The sequence below is a fragment of the Dunckerocampus dactyliophorus genome, chromosome 13 (genome assembly GCF_027744805.1).
Source record: "Dunckerocampus dactyliophorus isolate RoL2022-P2 chromosome 13, RoL_Ddac_1.1, whole genome shotgun sequence".
Lineage (NCBI taxonomy): Eukaryota > Metazoa > Chordata > Actinopteri > Syngnathiformes > Syngnathidae > Dunckerocampus > Dunckerocampus dactyliophorus.
The window spans coordinates 27,051,336-27,063,696 of record NC_072831.1 but is presented as its reverse complement, the minus strand read 5'-3'; the positions used below and the strand labels follow the sequence as shown (position 1 = coordinate 27,063,696).

At 42.2% G+C, this 12,361-nt stretch overlaps 1 protein-coding gene across 1 annotated transcript; it reads left to right on the top strand.

Moving 5' to 3' along the window:
* Positions 1-772: 772 nt before the first annotated feature.
* LOC129192227 (RNA polymerase II elongation factor ELL-like) lies at positions 773-12,276 on the top strand. The gene is made up of 12 exons (XM_054796010.1): positions 773-1,088; positions 3,354-3,398; positions 3,483-3,604; positions 4,697-4,857; positions 5,932-6,230; positions 8,906-9,030; positions 9,110-9,566; positions 9,636-9,723; positions 9,801-9,867; positions 10,793-10,964; positions 11,354-11,398; positions 11,481-12,276. Exons 1-12 carry the CDS (start codon positions 945-947, stop codon positions 11,604-11,606), a joined length of 1,851 nt encoding a protein of 616 aa, XP_054651985.1. The 5' UTR covers positions 773-944; the 3' UTR covers positions 11,607-12,276.
* Positions 12,277-12,361: the final 85 nt, after the last annotated feature.

Sequence of the window (12,361 nt, the reverse complement as noted above, 5' to 3'; positions counted from 1 at the left end):
TATGACAGCATATTTCCTCAAATAATGGCCTCCGTTCTCATTGAGGCTGTACTCAAAATAATTTTTGACTAAATTTATTCCATGCAGGGACAAAAACAACCAAAAACAACCATTCTGGCCTCCAGAATGTGAATGGAGGCCATGATATAATATATAATTTATATTATATACTTGTAAATACATTTTATATTGTAACATTTTTTTTATTTAAAACAAAAATTATAGGATTTAATCATGTTAATATAAATTAACACGACACGATGAATTTGATATTATATTATTTAATTATAAAATGTGAACATTATTAGCATTTTGATTATGATGCGTTCAAGACCACAAATAAAGGCCTCCCTCTTACAGACACCACACCCTAGCTATGTGATGAAACCCTGTATTTGGACTCCGAGTGCGTTCAAGACCATGTTGACAGTAAGTACTTTCGCTTGAGAGGTATAAAACATTATATGTTTTCAATTCATGCATTCTTAAAATTATTGGTTTGCTGAATTGAAATGGAAATAAAAATAGATTTACGTGACTTTAAAAAACGTATATGTTAAAATACATTAGTGGCATATTTAAGATTTTTTTAAGATCTCTAAGTTTCATTAAAAACCTCAATGAAGCCCGATGCAACTTTTACGCTATTGTGAAGAAATTCCCAAATTTGTTAAGCAGTCAGCCAAACGGGAAGTGGATGTGCTTACGTCACAACTTGCGTCACAGTTTATTTACGCCTCTGGCCAATCGCGCACACGCAAGCGCGGTGACGTAACGCGTCGTACTCGGAGAAGAGCGCGCGGCGGAGGAATCAGCACAACGAGAACCGAGAAAAAGGCGAACAAGTCCAGCGGGGTTTGTTTTTCTCCCTCCGCCAATGTCCGTTTGTTTACCTCCTCGACGCGGCTCAGTTGTAAGGACGCTGGCGGCGCCCTCGCTGCCTCATGCTGGCGCTAGAAGAGAATCGCAGCTACGGGCTGTCCGGCGGATGCCCACTGCCGAGGAGCCGCGGCGCCAACGTTTCGGTGTTTCACGTCAAACTAACTGACAGTGCGGCTAGAGCCATTAGCACCTTTCACCACGACAAGGTAAGCTAGTTTTTGTTTTTTTTAGCTAGGAGTTAGCTTAGCCTACTAATAATATCTGTATCTTTAAGTCCGCCAAAGACTGTAACATACAATTCCACGTTACACTATTGAATGCGGAAAATAAGCATATGTTAACAGTTGAAAGCGGCTAGGAAAGAGTGATAATGGTGGTGGTGGTGGGATCAATTGTTTGTCATATGGGTCACTTTGCACAGATTAAACACTCAATAAAAAAAAAATGTACGTAGCTCCAAAGTGCACTTCCGGCAAGGCTGATCAACTTTAAATAAAAAGAGTGTGGATGCAGGAAGTGTGGAGTGTAGCACTTCCTCTATGAAGCACTTCCCATTTGTTTAGAAATGGGTCATTTCACAGACAGCCAACATGGAAACCACACATCTCCTTCTTGGACTTTCCAGTGATGTAGTGTGTTACCGTGGTAATGGCAGGTCAGCACAGATGAGAGTAATAAGGGAAACCACCTGTTTGTACACCTATATTCACTGCTTAAAGCGCATATAGAGTTTGTAGCAATGTTCATTACTAATATAACAGTGGCTGTCTCCAATTTAAGGGTCTGCAGCCGACAAGGCCAGTTGCCTACCCGGTCGACCAAGGCCAGACAGACGTTCAGAGGTTCCTCCGACCAGCCTTGTGAATGTAGACGGTCTAGCCTTCATCACACTTCCTGGTTGTGTCACGTGTTGTCATGTTTACCCCGGATGTCATGACGGGATGATATCTGCCTTCCATCACAAAAGTACAGCGAAAACTTAACTAAAGCGAAGGAGAACGTACAGAATGCTGCATTGTAGAAGTTTTTTAAATGTAGGTTTTACAGGAGAGAGAAGAGAGGTTCTCCGTCGGCAGATTTATCTCCAGCTCATAGCCAAATCTGATATATTAAACAATAGTTTGTTTATTTATTACTTTTTGGCTACTTTGTTGATTTGTACCGCACTCTAATCAGCAGCGACACATTATTTTTGAAATGTGTTTATATTTAAATATGAGCATTGAAGGATTCGACGTCGTAGAAAGAATCGAGACTTTACATCCAAAGACTGCACACATAAAACCCTCTGATTGCACAAATCAATCAATACTTATGACTTGCAAACAAATGAATACTTAAATCTATACTTGCCCCCGCTGTGTACCGTAATGTTGAAGTTTTTTTAAAGGCTGGACGGAAGAGCGAAAAGAATCTTGGGATATGATGAGCCACGAAGGATGGTTTGAATGCAGACTTCCATTCAATGGAGAAGGATGACACATTTGTCGGTCGCCTTCGCGTCATGCAGCCCACAAATGCGAGCTAGTAGGCTGCAGACCCCGGATTTAGACACAGCCAATTAAGCAGTAACTAGAACCCCCTGCATAAATAACATTGTAGTTATTATTTTGGCTGTTGTGTAGAAAAGCAGTGCAGGATTCTGACACCCACAGGGTCCTCGAAATCAACCCTGAGGGTACAGAGTTTGGAGTTTTGGGAGGAGAAAACCTCAAGATTGATGGTCATACACGGCGTCAGTTGTTATCAAAGGTGTTTAAAGTGGTCCACTTATTTTTACACCTACGACACCCTGCGACGCAACCCATTATGTGTTTTTGATCTTTTTACACGTAAATGATTGTTGCAAATGTTTAACCCCTTACTTAAAACACAGCCTGTATGGTTAAATGTTTCAGGATGGGTGATAGTTTGACCCTGGAAAAGATTATTCCTTTTTCCATTGTTTTTTATGGTAAAGTTTGAATGTAAAATGTATTTTGAGGTTCCGCTGCGAGAGAAAACACTTCTCAATATTCTGCAATGCATTATTACATTTTTAAACGAGCGTTGTTGTTATTGTAAAAGCAAATGTGATGATTGCGTGATGATTGTGCAGACATACCTAATGAAGTGACTGCTTGAAGGTTTGTGACATTTTGCGAGCGCTTTCCCTCGACGGCCACATCATTGAATGTATTAAATTGAAACAGCATGCGGTGTACGTACCAGTCATTTCCAGGCAGGGACATGTGGGATGACTACCAAGTTCTGCTGTCAAGTGGTGGGGGGGGGGGACAATCCACTTGCATCTGAATGATTCATAGTTTGACATCCATTCAAAAGAACACGCATTTGGAACATTGTGGGTGGTGTTTGAGGACTGTGGGTCCAAAAAAAAGTAGGAAGTGTAATATGAAATGTACAGAGTAGAATGCGTGCTTTTATGTTTTTAATCAATCAGTCTTTAATTGATTTGTTCTCCTTTTTAGGTTTCATCTGCCCCTCCCACCATCTCTTTCAATGGAAACCAAGGGGTGAGAATCACTTTCAACATAACTTCATAATAAAATCAATCTTTTTTTGGGCATAAATCAAACTTTCCGTTTCTCTCACTGCAGAAAATCACAATTCCTTGCTCCGAGAATGGAGGTGAGGCGAGGATCTTCATGTTTGGGGTGACCAACGTTGCCCAGGACAATCCACACGGGAGCTTTGACTGCATCCAGCAACTCAGCACGAGGTACGAGTAAAACAAAGCACATTAAAAAAAAATCCCTTTAGGAGCTCAAGCAGCCCTCCTAATAGCTTGTCATTTGTATAAAACACTGTCTAATGCCTTAGAAGTCAAACCTTTTTGGATTTTGACCAACATATTCTGGGAATAAGGGCGCACAAAACTCCAGAAGAAAAGGCATGATGTTATGCAAGATCTTGGCAGAGTGTTTTTTTTTTCTTTTCTTCTTTTTGTTGGATTTTTTATTATGACATATCATTAGCATGGCCATGGAAGACAGCAACAGAACAAAAAACAGAACATAACTTGCATCCGTAAATGATAACAAACTACCACCTTGCGTAATATGAATGAACAGAATGACTGGAAATAGGCCACAAAATGAAGAAACCTGTTGTATTGTAGTGGTGCGGAGTTACGATGTGATGAGGTTGGAAAAGTGCAGGTTAATTTTCTTCATGAGTGTACTTTTATACATGTAACAATGTGAATGGAATTGTTTGAAGTAGGGGTGGACCCATACAACTTTTTCACTTCCGATCAGCCCTCCCCTCCCGGAGAGTGTCCAACAGGCACAAATTTTGACCACTGAACACGCCCATACGCCTTGGCCCCTTACAGGCACGCAGCCCGCAAGCTCCCGCCAGGAGCTCAGTCCCCAAAACCCGACCGGAGGTATCAGCGCACGTACACCGGATCGGCTCTCTGCAAAAGCATGTAGCGGTTAAGCAAGCGAGAGAGAGTGAGTGACAGAGGGCAGCGACGTGCCTGTGAACACATCAGTAGTTATTGCACGTTAATATGGCTCAATATCTGCCTTTGCTACCTCAATATTAAGGCACCAATATAACTCCATAGAAGCGCACCTCCGAAAAAAATCTTTGAGCTGCGGCCACAAGCCCGACCCCGACCAAGATCCACAAAAGTAGGGATGGCCAAAGTGCGGCTCGGGGGCCATCCGTGGGCCAGCATATACAGTATATTCCCTTTCTAGTTAATGGTGCATTTTTCATTTCTTGCTATGTTCTGATGAAGAGGCATACACAGTAGTCCTAAATGTCCCCACACTGTTAAAAGCGTCACCCTCTCCCCCTGCAGTGCTGTGCAGGACCTGTCATGTCTCGGCGTGATTCAGAAGAAGATGACGGTCAAGGCGACGGATGACTCGTACGACAAAGCCCTGCAGAGCATGGCGCAGGCCGAGGAGGAGACCCGCAGCCGGGGAGCCATCGTCATCAAGCATGGCGGGCGCTTCCAGGGTAGAAAGTTTGTTTTTTTTTTCCTCCTTTTGTAACATTCTAACTGGGCTGTGTTTAAATTGAAGCCTCCATATTATATATATTTTTGACTCATTTTAAGTACGTCTCAGAGGTGCCACAGTAGTGTATTAGAAGTGTGTTGGCCAACATCTAGCCTTAATGCTGAAAAAAATGTGCTTTTCAGAAGCCCTACTGGGAACACACCATTTTCTGTGCTAATGGCCTCTGTTTGTCCACGGCACTTTTTACATATACACTGTAACTCTGATAGTTTGCAGAGCTTTGTTTTTAGGATATGTAGTGAAGCCTGGTTTTCTTTTTCTCTTTTCCCACCAAAGCTATCCTCCAGGGTGGACTCATCTCACTATCATCTTGCTGATTATTTTCCTTTATGATGACTATGATTATTTTCCTTTGTGCCATAAAAACTCAAATCTTTAAAAACGACCATTTGAGCACCTCTTCTCTCTTAAGTGCAGCAAGCAAGTGAGGGAGTTGCTAGATTATTCTCATGTTTGGTGCTCATAAACAGACACATAATTACTGTTGGAACATCATTAAAAATAATTAATAGGGGATCTTTACTTGTTATAATATGCTGCCGGCCAATTAAAAAAAAACATGCTACACACTGCAAATATCCTGGCACTGGTGCCACACCCCTTCGCTGTAAAGTTTGTTGGTTGATCACACACATACGCCGACGCTGTGTCAAAACAGCGGAAGTCAGTGTAGCAGCGCAGTCATTTCCAAAATTAGATTTCATATCTTCCCCTCACAGAGAGTGTCACAACCCAAATGTGGCTTTCTGAGGAAAAGGAAATTAGGTCATTTTTAAATCTGTAACACTGTCAAGAAGATGAAAAAAGTATCTCCGCTATTTCCTGCCTGTGGCGTCTTTGTTTGAGTGGGAGTCGCACAACAAACACACTTGTATGTGCAGTGACTTTCTAATGAGCTGCATTTTAAAGAGCGCAAGACGTTTGAGTGTAGGTCACCTTTGATGATGCAAGTCCTGCCTCATTGCCTATTGTTTGCATTTGTATGCTGATTCATTTTTCTGCCGCCCTGCAGGCAAGAAGGTGACAGTGCGTGCCCCAGCCCCGGCCCTGGCCAGCCTGACAAAACCCCGGTGCTCCGCCAAGTCCCTTTTCAGCGGCATCAAGGCGGCAGGCGCCTCCACGGGGAAGACAAAGGGCGCCGGCGAGTCCAACGGGAAGAGCTCCGACGAGGTGCAACAGCGGCCAATCAGAGAGCGGGTGACACACCTGCTAGCCCTGAGGCCGTACAAAAGACCCGAGCTGATGCTGAGACTACTGAAAGACGGACTGACCGCCAGAGATAAAGGCATGCTGGACACCGTGCTGAAGGAGGTAAGGACTTTTTCCTATTTATCTCGGTCGCACAAGGTGGGTGGAACGATAAAAAAAAAAAAAAAATCACAGCTACTTTGCATTATTTCAAGATATTTTGGTTATTTGGTGCAAGGTAGTGGTTATCATAAATAACCCGTTGGAGGAATGACTATTAATTATAAGATAGATCAGGGGTCACCAACGTTTTTCCTTGTGAGAGCTACTTTTACAAAATGAAAATGGCCAAGAGCTACTCATTTTTGTAACATTTATTTTCAGAGCTTATTTTAAACCCAAACAAAGCGAATATGCTTGTTTTACCAGAACATTAACAAAATGCTGGTGTCCACAACTCACATTTTGTATTTCAGAATGCATTCCTTTCTACTGTTCTTTCATTATTAACTGAAGACCTGAATGAAAAGCAGGCTTGCGGGCACCTCATGGGGTCGTGGGGGGCTACCTGGTGCCGGCCGGCACCACGTTGGTGACTCCTGAGAGAGATAGATAGATAGATAGATAGATAGATAGATAGATAGATAGATACTTTATCTTCAAGAGAAATACCCATTTCCAGCAGCTCTGCAAAAATATCTTCATAAACTTAATCACTTAAAAAAATAAATAAAACAAGCAAAGAATTATTTTTACTTCTTTTGGTTATTTCTATTATGCATGGCGGTTACGAGTACATCTCGACATTATCCATAATCGTAATGAAAGAAAATCCTCATTATGTATTCATTCTTCACGCTGTGTGATTGGCCAGTCACACACAGCGACCGCCCCTCTCGAGGCACACTGTGCAGGCTGGACCCACAGAGGAATTGATCGGGGCCTCAAAAGTGCTCGTGTGGCATTGCCCACTGCCTCCACTTATATTAGGTTTTCCTCGGCTCGCCTCTATTTGGGTTTAAAGTTACTTGGTAAACTTGTTTCATAAAGTACGCTGTGCATTTGACAAGACAGCACTGTGCAGGCTTGTGTTGCGTCAGTCACTTATGCAACTCAATTGGGGTCGCATGACCGCTTTTTTTCCTTGAAATGTATTTTTGTCTTATTCCAAGAAGTCATCATAAAACAGGCGTGCTACCTACAATATAAGAATTCTGTTCATTTTCACTTGGCAGACACAGACAGTGGTAACAGTAACCTGCATTGGCTGGTTACAACTTTAGGTACACCTGCACAGCGGCATCAAACATTCTGCCTGTATGGCTATCATACTACATTATATACATAAGCGTGGTAAACTATTACACCCCTCTCAATATGTTGCAGTATGCACGTTGCAATCTTAAACTTGTTTCGTAACGTACGCGGTGCATTTCACAAGATGGCTGTATCCGGGTTTGTTTTCTTTTCATCTGCTTGCTTATAATTTGGCTGGTGATATAACATAACATAGATGTTATGTGTTAACAAATAAATTACAACAAATGATTACAGAATTTACATGGAAAATGAAACAGAAGGCTAAGAAGAATAGTCTTCCTTGGTGAAAGGAAGGCATCATTACATTTCCCTAAGAAATTAGAAGAGCAAAAGCAGACTTTATTACTGTCTTGGACAGTGCAAGGGTGAATGGAAAACTGATTTAGAGTAATATAAAAAAAAACCTGACAGGGGATCACCCCAAAAATGCAAAACAAAATTTTTAAATCCACTTAAATGGTAACATCCTAACAAACCTGAAGATCATAGCAGAGGTTTTTAAACCACTTCTTTATTGACTCTGTGGCAGAAATCTCAAGAAATTTCACACCAAGTCAGAGCATAGTGTATCCAGCAATGGCTACCACACAGGCCCTTACACTCAGCAACATTACTCAATCTAAAGTCACAAGTATTATTAAAATATTATTAAAATAAATATGGTGATTCAACATCTTTAAATATTTACCGGCCCATTAGTATCCTTCCAGCTATTTTCAAAATCTCAAAAAAATGAGGTGCCAGAGAGTGGAATTCAATACCAGATGATATTAAACGATTAACAACATTTAAAGCTTTCACTAAACATTTAAAACAACTGCTTGTCAATACCTACACTTGTCAGCATTAAAGGTCTGCACCTGATGTGTTTTATACCTCATTGTATTTTTGTATTTTTATATTTCTTTTATTCCGTTTTTTTATTGTTGTACTTTTATTTTTGTATATTAACTTTTTAACATTTCCCTGATGTCCTTACTGTTGTAATCTGCATGTATTTTGTGTTTGTTTTATTGTTTTTTCTTATTGTACTGAATTTTGCTGCCTTTTTAACATCATGGCCTTGGGACTACAGATTAAAAATAACCTCTTGACTAATTCTGTCTTTTTTATTAACTCATGTATTAGCATGTGCTTTACAAATTAACTAATCTAATCTAGTTTGGTTATTTTTTCAAGGTGGTTATCATTAATAACTGGCTGCAGGATATATGACATTGATTATACGTCATGTGTATATTGTGCGCTTGTGCTCATGCAAAAGCAAGCGTACCATGGAATTAAAGTTTTGACTTTTTTTTGAGAATACCTCCTGGTGATTTTTTTTTTGTATGCAAGGTGGTGTAATAACTGGTGGGAGGTTATTTATGAACACCTATTAGGTTACCAAATATGCTTCCTTTGTTGATACAGTGCTACTCTGTAAGCACTATTTCCTCAGCGCATGTCTTTGTGTGTTGCTGTTTGTGTGCCTGCAGGTGGGCCATGTCAACAGCAGAAACAACACTTTAGTGCTGAAGGACAGTGTGTATAAGGAGCTGCAGAAGGACTGGCCTGGTTACACATCAGGAGACCAGCAGCTTCTGAAGCGAATCCTTGTCAGGTAACAACAGCTGAAGCCTCAACTTGATAGTGCTAGTCGTGCTTGTGTTAATTACGTGTGGGATTCTTCCGGCATATAGGAGGCTCTTCCAGCCGCAACAGAACCTCCTCACCGTCCCCGAGACCCAGGTCAGCCCTCTCCGGGACACACCCAACTCCTCACCAGCACACCGTCCCAAACATTCCCTGACTGAGGAGTACACGTACACCGACCCTCTAGCCAGTAAAAAGACAAGGATCTCCCACTTGTCCCGCAAAACCGCCATCTCCGCGTTGGGTTCGTCACCCCAAGTGGCTCACAGCGACGTCATATCAATGCCACGGGATGACTCGGAGAAGCACTCGCTCGACCCCCGCACACTTTTGGACTCCTTGTCGGCAGCTTGTCGGCAGGACGCAGATTACGCCGTCAGGTTAAGGCAAACTTCCTGCAAGCAGGAGACATCCCAGCCTCAAGCGGCGCCTGAGCGTCCTCTTAAAGTACCTCAAGTGGACAAGAAGACCATTAAAAGGAAGAAGAGCAAACACCGAGAGCAGGTGAGCACAAGAAGACAACAAATACAATTCTTGTTGTTTCTACAGTGTTGTCACTCTATTTTGTAATAGATGGAAGAAAGGAGGAGAGGCGGCAAAGAGAGGAAAAGAGATGACAGTCCAAGGGATGTAACCAATCAAGTCGCTGTGGACTGTGCAGGTGAGAGCACAACACCTGTGATGACATATTCACTATACAGTGTGGTGTTTCATAAAACTATTGGACTTTGTCCGCAGAGCCTGCTGATGTGATGTTTGACTCGGATGAGCCTCAATCAGCCGACGATAGCACTGATTATTTAACGTAAGTAACACATTCTGAAGTCGTAATAGTCATAATAGAGTTGACCTCAAAATTCAGCTGAAATTGCGCTTCTAAGTTTTATAAAAACTCTTTAGGGTCACACCGTTGTCACGCAGCACTTAAGCCCTGAGAGCATCTAAAAGATTAACTACACAAGTGTTATTTTGTGATACCATCACACACTAGTGCCAGTGATCGCAAAAGGGAGTATTGTGATGAACGCTTATTGTGGCAAAGTATATACTGTACATCTCCATCGAGGTTGCTGAGCTCCATATGCCTGAAGCATCAAGATGCTTTATAACAGAATAGGGGGAAAATCTTCTAGGTTTGGTCTTAATGTGAAGAGACTCACCTCCCAGGCGCGTGCACACACACACACACACACACGCACACACAGCATTGTAATCGCCTCCGTTAAGGCATTCTTAGTCAATGAACATGTAGTTTTTAAGTTTTGTTATTTTCTGAATTTGAATGAAAGTGTTACGATGGTGACAGGCTTACCCAGGAACAGACCCAGGAGCCTATCCCAGCTGACTTCGGGCGAGAGGTGGGGTACACCCTGGACTGGTCGGCAGTCAATCACAGGGCACATATAGACAAACAACCATTCACACTCGCATTCATACCTACGGACAATTTTGAGTCTCCAGTTAACCTAACATGCATATTTTTGGAATGTGGGACAAAACTGGAGTATTCGTGGAAAACCCACGCACGCACGGGGAGAACATGCAAACTCCACACAGAAATGCCCAAGCGGAGAATTGATACCAGATCTTCCTGCTCTCCTGACTGCGGCCAACATGCTAATCACTAGGCCACAGTGCGGCCCTTGCAGGAAAACTTGTTATCGTGACAGGCCTAACCTTGACAAATAAAGTTCTGTGAATGTGATTGCGTTGGCTTCTGTCTTCTGTAGGAAGTACACAGAGATTAGCAGCCACCCTCAGCGACAGCTTTACAAGGAGGAGTTCAACAAGGAGTACAGCGAGTACCGAGACCTGCACGCCCGCATTGACAGTGTCACCAGACAGTTCATGGAGCTGGACACGCAGCTCAAACAGCTCCACCACGATTCCCATAAATACAAGGTTAGATGGGAACTTTAAGCTCCTTTTTCCACCGTGCATTGTCTTTATCGGCTACAGACGCTTTTCCTTTGCTACAATCTGTCACCATATGGATGAAAATTCTCACATTTGATAAACACAAACGCTATTATTAGCTCCGCTGTATCCACTGTGCTGCAGCTCAGTCTCTCCTGGATAAAATATGTCTCCTCGCTTCGGCAGATCTGCTGAGAAGTAGATGCAGGAGACAGTCATGCAGTGCGTTCACTGCATCATGGTTTTGCAGTTTCTCACTGGACTATTTGAATTTTCAAGCTGGTGGAAATACGGCATAACAATGCAAAGTTCATATTTAGTGTACTTGTTATACAAAGTTTATCCAGCCTTATGACGATGAATGTCTCTTGCAGACTATTCATAATCAGATACTCCACGATTATCGCAACATAAAAAAGGTAATCCCCACTTTTAAATTACTGCATGTGACATTTACCTACTCACGTCTTACAGTTTCTTTGTGTGTGTGTGTGCCATCAGTCCAATCCCAACTACAGCCAGGACAGGATCCGCTGTCAGTATCTCCACAACAAACTGGCACACATCAAGAAGCTCATATCCAACTTCGACCAGCAACAGCTTCAGCAACATTCTGCCCCCAACTGAGGAGGCAAGCCTTGGATCAAGTGTTACTTACAACAAGTTGAAGCAACGGGCATGGATGGAGTCTGAGCTCTGAGCGCTCGGACTCGCCGCAAAATAGGCTGGTGGTCAAATGGGACGGTCAGAGGTGAGAGGGTCACCCAGAGGAACGGTCGCTACTGCCGAGGTGATCCAGATCGTCAGTGCAACAAAGGCTCTTAAACCAAGACAAGGCACGTGACGATTGACGATGCTTTGGAGTACGTTAGTGTCCTGTGCGCCATGTCATTGTTCACACTCTCAGATGACAAATTTGTATATATCCACAATGTTTTTTTTTTTTTTTTGATGAAACTAATGTGTTAGGTCAGTGTTCCGTCTCTCACCCCCAGCCCTCATCTTGTTAAACTCTCCCATGTAAAGGTACTAGTATCGTCTCAATGTTTTAAGAAGAAAACTGTATTCAGGGATTTTTTTGTTGAAAGAATTAAGGTGGAAACACGTTGTTGCATGCAACATATTTTACAGCATGCATGCTTAAATGAATTGTCAAGAGTTTGAAAAGTATTTTGTGTAGGATTTTTTTTTTGCTCATTTTGATCACTTCAGTTGTAATACATACTCAAGGCAAACGCTAAATCAGAAAAGATGTGAATAAATTCCAATTTCAATGTGCCTCAAATCTAATAGTAGCTTCTATGTCGTTACAAAAAGTTGGCTGTGCAATTATGTACTTGCGCCGTGTTTATACGCATTACGATATTTCACTTCTTCTACAG

Excerpts from the sequence above, each read along its gene's own strand:
- LOC129192227 (XM_054796010.1), top strand. The coding sequence starts at position 945 with ATGCTGGCGCTAGAAGAGAATCGCAGCTACGGGCTGTCCGGCGGATGC. Across the intron at positions 4,858-5,931 it reads GCATGGCGGGCGCTTCCAGG|GCAAGAAGGTGACAGTGCGT; the intron begins GTAGAAAGTTTG and ends GCCGCCCTGCAG. Across the intron at positions 9,031-9,109 it reads CTGAAGCGAATCCTTGTCAG|GAGGCTCTTCCAGCCGCAAC; the intron begins GTAACAACAGCT and ends TCCGGCATATAG.